The sequence below is a fragment of the Penicillium chermesinum genome (genome assembly GCF_028974085.1).
Source record: "Penicillium chermesinum strain IBT 19713 chromosome Unknown utg000003l:1.0-5111272.0:1.0-5115320.0, whole genome shotgun sequence".
In the NCBI taxonomy this organism is placed as follows: domain Eukaryota; kingdom Fungi; phylum Ascomycota; class Eurotiomycetes; order Eurotiales; family Aspergillaceae; genus Penicillium; species Penicillium chermesinum.
This window is the reverse complement of record NW_026695313.1, coordinates 1,683,627-1,695,893: the sequence shown is the minus strand read 5'-3', so window position 1 is coordinate 1,695,893 and position 12,267 is coordinate 1,683,627. Positions and strand designations below refer to the sequence as shown.

At 52.7% G+C, this 12,267-nt stretch overlaps 5 protein-coding genes across 5 annotated transcripts; 2 read left to right on the top strand and 3 right to left on the bottom strand.

The window, feature by feature from the left end:
- Nucleotides 1–296: 296 nt before the first annotated feature.
- N7468_003533 (ATG3/ATG10 family protein) lies at nt 297–1,448 on the top strand (the record flags this gene model as incomplete). Its single annotated transcript, XM_058472830.1, has 2 exons — nt 297–835; nt 917–1,448. 2 exons carry the CDS (start codon nt 297–299, stop codon nt 1,446–1,448), a joined length of 1,071 nt encoding a protein of 356 aa, XP_058331833.1.
- A 961-nt stretch (nt 1,449–2,409) lies between these two features.
- On the bottom strand, nt 2,410–3,301 carry N7468_003532 (putative cell wall protein; the record flags this gene model as incomplete). The annotated part of the gene is made up of 2 exons (XM_058472829.1): nt 2,410–3,147; nt 3,215–3,301. 2 exons carry the CDS (start codon nt 3,299–3,301, stop codon nt 2,410–2,412), a joined length of 825 nt encoding a protein of 274 aa, XP_058331832.1.
- A 1,149-nt stretch (nt 3,302–4,450) lies between these two features.
- Nucleotides 4,451–5,692, bottom strand: N7468_003531 (uncharacterized protein; the record flags this gene model as incomplete). Its single annotated transcript, XM_058472828.1, has 1 exon — nt 4,451–5,692. One exon carries the CDS (start codon nt 5,690–5,692, stop codon nt 4,451–4,453), a length of 1,242 nt encoding a protein of 413 aa, XP_058331831.1.
- Nucleotides 5,693–8,219: 2,527 nt separating this feature from the next.
- Nucleotides 8,220–9,664, bottom strand: N7468_003530 (bifunctional ornithine acetyltransferase/N-acetylglutamate synthase; the record flags this gene model as incomplete). The annotated part of the gene is made up of 2 exons (XM_058472827.1): nt 8,220–9,150; nt 9,207–9,664. The coding sequence occupies 2 exons, from the start codon at nt 9,662–9,664 to the stop codon at nt 8,220–8,222; spliced, it is 1,389 nt and encodes a 462-aa protein (XP_058331830.1).
- An 820-nt stretch (nt 9,665–10,484) lies between these two features.
- On the top strand, nt 10,485–12,161 carry N7468_003529 (origin recognition complex subunit 2; the record flags this gene model as incomplete). Its single annotated transcript, XM_058472826.1, has 1 exon — nt 10,485–12,161. One exon carries the CDS (start codon nt 10,485–10,487, stop codon nt 12,159–12,161), a length of 1,677 nt encoding a protein of 558 aa, XP_058331829.1.
- Between the last annotated feature and the right edge of the window lie 106 nt (nt 12,162–12,267).

Sequence of the window (12,267 nt, the reverse complement as noted above, 5' to 3'; positions counted from 1 at the left end):
CTGTAAGGATATCGCGGTTAGCATGTGCCTTCAGACAGAAGGATCGGGCTTCTAGACTTGGTGGTTTAGTGTTGGTCCATGACGTTGATCAAAGGACCACCTGAGAGCACCTGGCATATAATTCCGATCACCTGCAAGCCTCTCAGGATCCGCTTCATAAACCTGACTTGCAAGGCAGCGTTGAGTTACCGTTGGTCGTCCACGCGGGGCTGATCATGTGCTCCACCGCTTATCAAGTAATCGCTCCCCACTTCAACCTCGACTTCCCCAACATCTAGCAAGCATACAATTATACAATGAATATCCTTCATTCTACCCTCTCTACCTGGCGGGACCGGCTAGCGCCAGTCTCGCGCACTTCTACTTTCCGAAACACAGGCCAGATCACACCAGAGGAGTTTGTCCTTGCAGGCGACTACCTGGTCTACAAGTTCCCCACATGGTCCTGGGCCGACGCCTCCAGTCCGGCGAAGCGAGTCTCTTTCCTCCCAGACGGGAAACAGTTCCTTGTTACTCGTGGAGTGCCATGTCACCGCCGACTGAATGACAACTTTGCCGGAGATGCGGGCCACGAAGATGAGATCGTTCGCGACATGTTAGCTGGCGAAGGTGGTGCGGGAGAGCCAGGCAGCGATGGCGATGACGGCTGGCTACGAACGGGCGGAGGGGCCGACCGAGATCAGCAGGAGGCTCGGATCCGCGATGTACGGACGGTCGACGAGTCAGGGAACGTCGGCGAGCAAGAAGAGGACGACGAAATCCCAGATATGGAAGATGAGGATGATGACGAAGAAGCTATCATCCGCGAGCCTGCGGGGCAGTCAGACACAACGCAGTGAGTTTTTCCCCAAGAAGATCCACATTGTTGCTCGATGTCGTGGTTCTCCTTCGTTGCTAATGAATCTCGTCATTGCAGACGGCTTCGCACCTACACGCTGTATATCACATACTCGAACTTCTACCGCACGCCACGTCTCTACTTGTCTGGATATCTCTCGCCATCGGAGCCACTACCACCACACCTGATGATGGAAGACATTGTCGGCGACTACAAAGACAAGACCGTGACGCTGGAAGACTTCCCCTGGTTCGACGGGAGCGTGAAGATGGCAACCGTGCATCCATGCCGGCACGCCTCAGTGATGAAGACACTTCTCGACCGAGCTGACGCAGCCCTCAAGTCTCGCCGCGAAAAACTTAAGCAGTCCCAGTCTCGCGAAGAAGCGAACCGGATACTCAAGTCAAGCGAGGGCGGTCTTGCCGGCCTCGTTGATGACACGAAGGGCTTGTCGCTTGGCGAGCATGCACAGGGTGATGAGTGGGAGGTTCTTCAGCCAGATGAGGAAGAGCAGTCTGCGATCCGGGTGGATCAGTACCTGGTTGTTTTTCTAAAGTTTATTGCCAGCGTAACACCTGGTATTGAACATGACTTTACGATGGGAGTGTAGGGAGGATCTTGGGATGGAATGTGATATTCTCCTTTCAATGTTCCTTGCTTTATATCCGCCTGGACCTCTTGGAAGTGCGCTTGGGCTACTTTGGCGCAAGTTCTCCGCACTCCTGGATAAGCGATATGCATGTGACGATTTTTTATGACTTCGGCGTTTTCAACTGCAGGCTCTATGAGCCCCTACGTGGGGTCTTCCTTTTTGTGATGTTGGTTCGATTCTACCATTTATCTTTCCCCTCCATAATAGATTGACTATTTGGCTGTGAACGTGATCATTAAGTTATATTGCTCAGCTGCGAATTACCAAGCACACCATCTGTTTCTTTTTCAGGGATGAATATACTATTGAAGCCTGTTGAAAGACGATAGATCACTTTTAGCTCAGACCTTGGGAAGCTCAAGTCCTTCCGCGGAGGTACCGAGCGTTAACCCCTTCTGCAGCCCCCCTAGCGTCTACAAGCTGCAGAAACGGGCCCAGGCGGGGGATCGCCCAGTCAGCCAATGATATGCGCGAATTCCAGGTATAGATCAGGCGGTAGCAAAACGACTCAAGATGAATACTTGTCCTTAGAACCACCTACTGGAAATTTGGAGTCATGATGAAGTAGTAGACGAAAATAGCATTAAGTATATCGATACATATAGTATGACAAGGAAATTCCAAAACAGTAAAAGCAATAAGTAACTATCGCGCGGAATGTGCATAGCACGCCCGACTCCCAGAGACCAAAAAAAAACAGAACCCCAATCCAATAGTAATAGTGACAAGGCTCTCATATACGAGCCAAACAGGTATTTAGGAAAGTGGCACAATCGCATAATACAACGGAATAAGTTCAGACCAAAAGTAGACAGGAAGAGAAAAAGATTACAGATCGTTTCCCGCGTAAAATGTGCAAGAGCTCGGTGATTCTGATAGGCATCATGAAACCTCGCTTCCGTCGTTTAGGATCTTGCGCTTAGTAGAAGAGGCCGAGCACGATGGGAAGAGCGAGGGCCAGGAGCGAGGAGCTCGGGGAGATGGCCGAGCCGGCGTTGTAGGCCGGGATGCCGGAGGGAATGGAGGGGGTAGTTGAGGGTCCAGGGCGAGGGATGAGAGGAGTCGAGTGGACTGGGACAACGGAGGGAGCCATGTAGGCAGGAGCAGTTGTGGTAGGGATGACGATAGGAGTAGTCCAAGTGGGAGGAGAGACCACTTGAGAGGGGACCATTGGAGCAGGAGCCACTGGAGCAGGAGCCACTGGAGCAGGAACCACTGGAGCAGGAACCACTGGAGCAGGAACCACTGGAGCAGGAGCCACTGGAGGAGGGACAACTGGAGGAGGAGCGGCAGTGACAACAGGAACGGCAGGGGCCTGAGTAGTAGTAGAAGCTCCAGGGACAACAACGACAGGGACAGGAGTGGCCACGATCTCGGGCTCAGGGCATGGGTAGGCGTTGTGCTGGTCGTGGGTGCCTGCACCGAGGGCAACGCCGGGTCCGCCGGGGATACCGACGAGGATGCCAGCACCAGAATCGTGCTGAGAGTTCACGCCTGGGCCACAGGGGCCGTGCTGCTGGCTATGGTCGCCGGCGCCCAGGACAACGCCAGGTCCACCGGGGATACCGACGGCGATACCAGCGCCAGCATCGTGCTCACTGTCACCAGTGGTAGGAGCAGGATCGGTGTTGTCACCACCAAGAATAGGCAAGCCGCCCTATAAAAAGAAATGTTAGTCTTCAGACTGGCGATGCAAGGACGGCCCATGTGTTCCGGAGACTTACCAGCTGAGGAGCCGACAGGACGGCAGCAGGCCCGAGAGCAAGGAAAAGGCACAAGGCCGAGGAGAGGCTGAAAGCGTTGGGAGACATTGTATGAAATAATTCAAAGAATGAAATGGTTTGAATGAGGGAGATGAGTATAGACTGTAAAGAATGTACGTCTGAAGAGTAGGAGGCCGGAAGCTCGAAGCGAATGGAGTGAGAAAAGAGAGGCTGAGAGAGCGAATGACTGTTGTCGTGTCGGATGGATGATGAGAAGATGAACGAGATTCCTGGTCCTTATGTAGTTTTTTGCGTCTCTCTCTGTAGCCCGCTCAGGAGCAATCGACCGAGGGGTCATCATGGAGGGGATCCAGGGCCAGGAACAAAGTAGCTGCAAGGTTACAGGCTAGCCCTTGGTGGCTTTCTCTAAGGGCCGCCACAAGATCATAGGATCGGCAAGGCACCACAAAGGACAAGAAACGGAGAACCGATAAAAGACAAACTGTGTGAGAGAGGTCCATTTCTTAATTTGAGTTGAGCCATAATTGTGGATGAGGCGTGAGCAGAAGACCGGGCTAGGCGTAGAAATGCATGCTCGAAGTCCAAGCTACCGTCTGAAGCATATGCACGAGCCCGCAGCCGAGTATCCGAGCTAGCATAACCTCAGCTTAGCGTGGACTGGCTTTTCTTCCGTCCTATGGTTAGTAGCATGGAGATTGAGCAACACGTGGGACTAACATGGGAGGGTTGCAGAGACCATGCAAGGGGCGGTTCATAGGCAGCACTTGATTAAGCTCCCCTTCTGCAGGAGTTCCATTGGGATTGGTGGGCACTGAAACGCTGCACTGTACTGTTTTACACATCATACGCAAGGAAGGCCAATATCTGTAAGTCACAGGAGAAGTTATGGCTTTGAGCCTTGGCCCCTCGAACGGTCAACTGCAACCCCACCCGGCGCGTGAGAAAGAGGGCTAAAAAGTCGAAACTGAAGAAATTTATTCATTGGCAGGTATTCAGGATATCTCGTACAGTCATGATGAATCGCTATGTTGAACAAATAACAAGCCCGGACCCTAACCAGGCCGGCGTCAGACAGGAAGATGAGAGACGGTCATGGCAACCCACGAAGGGAAATAAAAGCAGCCAATAGCCCAGACAATGCAACCAATTTCGATATGTCACAAAATTGTGAACCACTAGCGTGAGCAACTTGAGGCAAAAAAAACCCCCAGTATTGCCTGCTATCGAAAACTCAACCTAGGCAGTCCCAAAGGCAGTGCCAAAATTAGTGGAATTCTTGAACTTGATTTCCGGCTCCTGTTCTCCCTGGCTAGGCAACTCTGAATCTTCTTCGTTGGGGTCAGCCGACTCGTCCGTAGAAAGGATGCGCCTAGCCTGGTCCAAGAGTTTTTGATCCAGAACATTGAGGAAACTGTTATCCAGTTCCTCGTCGTTGGTGAGACCAAGGGGCCCAGTCAGGGCAGGATCGTCAGGGACATCGGGAAAATAGGACTGCGCATTCTCCGACGGCTGCAGGTGCGTTGCGGCGGGAGCCAGAGGGGCTTCCTCCTCGAGATCGATTTCCTGGGGTTCGGGGAGAGGGGTGGCCTCCTGGGTAGTCCTCAGGCTCCCATCGGCCTCGATGATCGCCATTGGAGTATGCCCGGCATTCCTCACGAGGTTCTCATTGGGCGGGCCAAGCTCTGACAGCTTCAGTCTGAGACTGTTTCGGCGTTCTATTTCCGCCGGCCTTGCAGCGGTTGAAGGGGCACCCGAGGGGGACGGGTCCTGGGACGACGGGGATGGTGGGGTGATAACCCGGGCAACGACCCCAGCTGGCAACGCAGTAGACTTCAGGGTGATCCCGTCTAGTTTGCTGTCAAGCTTTTCGATCGGGACTGGGACGCTAACAGTCGTGCCTGAGCCGTCTATGGCCGATGCTTGTGGTGAAAGGGCGGCGTCAAGGGACGGACCCTTGAGAATCCCGACTTCGACGATTGGCGACGAGTGGGCGCTTTCAGGAACGTCTCCGTCTCTGAAGACCCTTGTTGGCATAGACCCTGGGCTTGTTCCCTCCCACACTTGGGCCACCTGGAACCTGGTATCGTTTGCTTTGAATGGGGGTGATCCGAATGACGGCCTTGAAGTTAATCCATTAGGCCTTCCGCGCCGATCGTTTATCACGGCTTCTAATTCGTCAATGCGAGATCTCAGGAGAGATCGCTCCTTCTCCCATAGTCGTCTCTCTTCGTCAAAAAGCTCCCTTTCCGCCTGGAAATACTTCTGCTGTTTCTTCAACAAATCTTGCGACAAATCGAGATGGGATGAATCCATAGTCCTTGCGCGCTCGAGTATAGATGGCCGGTTATATCTTGACTTCGCTGGACCAGCAGCGGAGAGTGACTGTGCGCGGCGCAGCGGCGTCGCAGTTGGCGAGAAGCGGACCTCCTTATAGACGCTCCCGTGGCCCTCGGGTAGGTCCGCCAGGAAAGGTCTCATCTCGGTCAACGGTAGTAGAGCTGTTAAGTCTGAATGGGCTGGTCGGTGTCCAATTTATTATCGCGAGACGAAAAATAAAGTAAGTGCGGATTACGAGGGGCAGTGGATCTGTTAGCGGAACCGGTATCCCAGTCAGGCACCGACCCGATAGACCAAAAAGGGAGCGCCAGCGCAACTTGCCCACCGTAGCCGAAAAGCTCGTGATACTTTTTTCCCCTTGCAAGTAGACTCCAGACTAGAGTCGGTGGGGACCAACGGAAGCATCTGCAGCTAAGAGAAGCTGCGGTGGGGGTGTGTGGGAGGCGGTCAATCAGGACAGCGAGAATCAAGTACGAAGTCGTGCGAGAACACCATTTGAAGACCGCCAGGTGCGTTTTATGCAAGATAACTCTTACTTGTCCTCGCAGGAACCTATGTAAGTACGCGACCAGGATGTAGGTCTAGACCATTGGAGGAATACCAGTCAAACAACCCCCAAGTTGGGCAGCGTCGGACTGTTGTCCCCTCTTTTATCTGCTGGCGATTTCTGTGAACGGCGAGAAATTATGGGGCTGGTGGGACCACGAATGTGAACGTGACCAGAGCCCAACCACAAGATCCGCGGAATCGAGAGACCAAACAGACGATGGAAGGGGGGGATCTTTGTTCTACCGAATTCCCAACTTCAGGCTTCTGAATCCGACAATCTGCAGCAACCCTTGAGCAACTCGAGGGTGGGAATGACGTCAAAAGGGTTTTAGACTTCCCCGCGTTCTGGACTCGAGGACCCGAGTTACCTCGGTCTCACTCGACTGATAACGTGTGATAAGACACAAGACGAGCTCCAGGTACTGAGCACAAGGGCCAAAGTTCGAACTCCTCAGGGAAAGGGAATCAGGGGACTTGGAGATGATGTCGAAGACTTTTATAACGGAGGCGAATTTTGGGGTATGGGGGATCCCACGGTTGCATGGCTCCACGGGGAAGTGCACGGACAAGCTGGGGGCAGAGAATGGGCTGCAAAATCTTGATTCATGACTCGTGGCGCTTTGCGAGATAACGACTAAGGGAAGGTTTGCCAGATTCCACATGAGGTCATTGGTTGGTACGTTCAGATCCCGAAGATCCCTGAGCTTAATATGGTATCATGACTAGGAGGACCCGGTGCAAAGTGCGTCTGAATAAGGCGTAACCCAAAGTTCAGAATGTATCTCGTGGGGTCTGCTCTGCCGCGGTAAATTGCCAAGATTAGCGTATTAAGCGTATTTCCTTACGTGGGCTCCCCAAGTGGCGGACGTGAATTTACTGCGAGGGTTCTCGGCAAGCGATCGGGATCCATCTGCCCTCCAACACACTACTAGTAATATTAGATCTTAGTCTCTCCTAGGACATATGCAGAAGGTGTTCGAAGGCTGTATTAGTATAAATCCATGCCTCGCGTCTTTTTCAGCATATTTTGAGCCTGGTTCATAGCTTCCCTTCGTTGTTGAGCTCTTGTTCGCTTAAAGGGAGTCCATGTTTTCTCTTCACAGAAAAACTCAAAGGCTTCAGCAGAACGGGTCTCCTGGTGGTATCCTCGCAATGTCTCCGGAAGAGCTATCGAAAGTTCGCAATTTCCCTCTAGCCGGTTTTCGCCTCCTGCAGCCAGTACCAAGCCGATGCCCTGGAGGATCACCTTATTATCTAGTGGGGGCAAAGGGATGCCCGTGATTGACTAATTGCTAACCCTCGATTTCAAGCTGGTTGGCCTGGAGTTCGTTATTATTGCGGTGCGGAGAATTCGCTCGAAAACAGAGCCCATATCACACAGCCTTGGTAAATCGAATATTTTTCTCTTTTTTTTTTCAAGATTCTTCAAGCTGACAAGCGTCTTCCAAGTGGGTTCAAGGGGACTTTGGGTACAGTATTCAAATTCTAGATATACACACTGAGAGTCGGGTAGCTATGAAGAGGACAATCAAAGTCCTGGATAAATTTTCCGAAAGTCTTTGAGGGGTGGGGGAATTGCAACAAGCAAATCCATTTGGATTGACTGCCTTGACCTCGACTTCTTCTACCGGGTGCCAAAAGCTGGTGCACGGTACACAATTTGACCAGTTGTGAAAGGGATGATTGAGAACCAGAACAAGAATGCGCGATTATTTGGTAGGAGATGATGGGGTTGAACTGGGCTGATTCTATGAGGCTGCAGTAGACGGTCGTCAGATTTTTCAGCTGGCAGTCGACCTAAAGGTCGAAGTAGTTGTAGAGGGGGAAACAGAGAGCCGGAAAATAATCTCCCTACTACTGACAATCTTGCGCACTCCAACCTGGTTAGTTTTACTAGATCCTAGTGGGAATTCCTGCAACTGGGCGTTCACATTTCAAACAAAGTGACAGTCTGGATCTGGATATGTTGGGGCTTACTAGAAGGAGTGAGTTCTCACAGTAAGTCTAGTTTCAAGCCAAAGCTCGGAGGCTAACCTTCTACCATACAACTTGAATGAGAATAACTCTCATGGAACTGTGAAAAAGATAGCACTGAAATATATAATATAGAAATTCCTTTTTAGGTACGGTAGTCGCCGTTGATCGTCACATACTCGTGGCTGAAGTCACAGAACCAATAGACAGCATCCTCTCCACCACATCCAGCAGCACCCTGCTCGCCACCACCGAGATCAACCTCGATCTCTAGATCCTCATTCTGGAGGATCGCACTGGCACGGTCTTCATCAACAGCCTCAGGCTCGCCATTGACCAAGAGCTTCAGAATCGGACTACCATCCACAGGACGGAAGCTCACCGAGGTGCGCTCCGGCACAACAGTGCCATCACGCACACCCTGGGAGTATCCGACAGCGCAGAGAATCCGGCCCCAGTTAGCATCGCGACCGTAGAGTGCGGTCTTGACCAATGGTGAACGGGCGATAGTAGAAGCAATCTGGCGCGCGGACTCATAGTCAGGTGAGTTGCGTACGCGCACAGTCACAAACTTGGTCGCACCCTCGCCATCGCGGACAACAAGCTGAGACAATTGCTGCGCGAAGTCGGTCACCACGCTCTGCAGCGTCTGGTAGTCGGCACTGGGCTCGGCAGAACCTGGGGCGCGCACGGTCTCGCCGCCAGCGGCGCCATTGGCGAGGATTGCGATGGTATCGTTGGTGCTGGTATCGCCATCGATAGAGATGGAGTTGAAAGACCGGGAGATGGAGTGCTTCAGGATCGATTGCAGGGCGGCAGGCTCGACAGCAGCATCGGTGCACAGAACGCCCAGCAGGGTGGCCATGTTCGGGTGGATCATACCGGCTCCCTTGGTCATGCCGGCGAGGCAGTAGGTGCGGCCTGGAGAGGAAGGCAGTGTAAAGGTACGAGACAAGAGTTTGGGGAATGTATCTGTGGTGCAGATGGCGCGGGCGGTCCTGAGCCAGGCATCGTGGGATGAGTCGAGGCTGGCGTATGCGGTGGGGATACGGTCGATGATCTTGCTAATGGGTAGCCTAAGCGGACGATTAGTGTACCTTCTTCAACACAGATGGGTTGATGAGATCCTTACCGCTGTCCGATTACACCAGTGCTCATCACCAGCGAGCTATCCTTCTCAACTCCGCTGCATTCATCTACCTTGTGGCCCATCTGGACGGCATCATCCAATCCGCCCTTCCCAGTCACAGCATTGGCACATCCAGAGTTGATCACAACAGACCGGATACCCTGTCCCTTGCGACTCTTCAGGGTCGCGCGGCTCACCTGGACCGGCGCTGCCTGGAACTTGTTGGTGGTGAAGACTGCGGCGGCGGAACATGGCGTCTCAGAAGAGATAAGAGCAAGGTCTGGGAAACGAGTGTTTGAAGCCTTGACTCCGACATGGGTGCCGGAGACCAGGAATCCCTGGGGGTATGTGCCGGAAGTAGGGATATAGCGCTGCTTAGAGGCAGGAATGGCCATATCCAAGGGTGCGGAGTAGCACCGGACCTGGCCCTTGGCCATACGCGCAAAGGAATTAACCGCCATTGAGGCAGCCGGGGAATGAGGCACCATAGATGCTGTACAAGGGTCAAGGATAGATCATGGATACATGCCTAGTCCAAGAAAGTTATGCGATCGGAGCTGAGGTAGTGAGTCAACGCACTGTGGGAACTCGAAAAGCTATCCAGGGCCGAGACCGGCAATGATCCACCGTCTAATCGGCGATAAGACTTCACCAGCTCAGACTTTGCATATTGAATAAGGCAGCCTTAGAAGGAACTCTATAGCTAAAATGCAGAATCCGTGTAAACAGATTGCCACTTCCAATGGCACCAGTAATGATCACAAAATACCTTCAGCGCGGCCGTGCTCACATGACCTTAAAAGTCGACCCAAAGTTGAAGCTTAGTACAAACCTATGGATACAGATACGTAATCAATATTTAATGATGAATCCGATATAAACTTGAAAGAGGATAGATAAACATTCCCCTTCTATTGGCGCCTATTTAAACCGCAAATTACCTCAACTGGGAATACTCAACGACGCGCCTTTTCTCTCAGCGTGTAGATACGAAGTGGAGCCGTAGAAACCCACTCGCGGCTGGAGACACCAACTTTGATCTCCAGTGTCTCGTCGATATTTCCAACCCAAACCCAGGGACAATCTATCGATTGTCACATTCCACTTGCCGATCGTCTGCTGCAAGTGCTATTGACGGCACGATCCACCGAAAACAAGCCCCTGAGAAAGGCACCCTTCCCCTTGCATCGCGTCCCCGTTGCACATTCTCCGGATCTAATGGTATTGTTACTTCCCTTCCCCATGACCTCTCCATCAAAGCACGTCCTCTGACGCTCGACCATGAAGCGCAAGCTCTCAGACTCCGGCCTCGAGAACGATCCTCCGGCCGCCTCCACCCCGAAGCGACAACGGACCACCAATGGCGCCCGGAAAGGCCACGCGCCTATCGCCAGCGGCGACGCTACCTACGAACTCCCGCCCTCTCAACAAGGCCAGTCAACGCCTAAGAAGGCCAATGGCGTCGCCGCAACCCCGTTGAAAGAATCCGGTCTGAAGACACCGACGCATAAATCGAAAGCCCGCAATTTATTCGCTACGCCGGCAAAGCCCAAAGCCGCGACTGCTGGTACCCCAGCGCGCCTGAAGAAAGCAGATCAATCCGCGAAGAAGAAGAGCGCCCGAGTCTTACTTGAGCAGAATGAGGACACTGCCTGGGACGGGTCACAGCAGCTAGCAGAGGAGATTCTGCAGGACGAGCAGGCGGAGGCGGTAGCTAGCGATGCTCCGGTGGAGAGTGTAGAAGATGCCGAGAAAAATCCAAATGCGAAAGACAAAGATGCCAAACCGGCAAAGCGTCGGGCAGGTCGGCCCAAGGGTGCCAGGAACAAGCGGTCTCCTACACCTGAGGGAGAACTGCCCCCTCACGAGCGCTACTTCTTCCAGAACCGAGCAGGCACTATCAAGACGTCTAATACGACTTTAAATAAGGTCACACTGTTGACGCATGAAGAATATTTCGACAAAATGGCTCAACATACGGATCCATGCAAGGATGAGAAAGATTACCTGTTATCATTGCACCATCGTTCATTCCCTCAATGGGCTTTTGAATTCGAAGAGGGTTTCAACATTTGCTTGTTTGGATATGGCTCGAAACGAAAGCTCGTGCAACACTTCGCGGACTGGGTATATCAGCGGTCTACATCGAAGACCTCTCCTCCCATCGTCATTGTCAATGGCTACACACCCGGAGTCTCCATCCGATCCATATTCGCTACAATTGCGACAGCGCTACTGGGGGAAGATGTTCCTTCAAAGCTTGGTGCACAGCCTACAGAAGTCCTTGAATTTCTTCAGTCCGTCCTCAAGTCTAGGCCTGCTGACGAGGACCCGGTAACTGTTCTCATTAACTCCGTTGACGCTCCGCCATTGCGTCGCGCAGCCAACCAGGCTTTGCTTGCGCGCCTAGCAGCCACGCCCCGAATCCGTTTGCTGCTCACTGCAGATACGCCCAATTTCACTGTCATGTGGGATATCAGTTTGCGAGATCAGTTGAACCTCGTCTTCCACGACTGCACCACCTTCACACCATTCGCCGTGGAGTCAGATGTCGTGGAAGAAGTCAATGCTCTCCTTGGTCGCAAGGGCCAACGTGCTGGTGGAAAGGATGGTGTAGGCTTCGTGCTCAAGAGTCTTCCGGAGAACGCGCGCAATCTATACCGTCTCCTGCTCACAGAGGTCATCACCATTATGGAAGATGGCCACCAATCAGACGACGAGGGCGGCGCAGACAGCAAGCCCAGCGACGAGCATGGCGTGGAGTTCCGTCTACTGTATCAAAAAGCAACAGAAGAGTTCATCGCATCCTCAGAAATGATGTTCCGGACCCTGTTGAAAGAGTTCCACGATCACCAAATGATCACCTCCCGGATGGATCCGAGCGGAATGGAGATTCTGGGCGTACCACTCTCCCGCGATGAAATGGAGGGTGTGCTGGAAGACCTGGTGCTCGGATGAAGACGAAGACCTCTCGTCCCTGCTCTGTGATAATAGTATGCAATAGATCGCTGAAGTCATGATACCCCCTGTCTGAAACCAAAATATTTTACCAGTTCGTATTGGC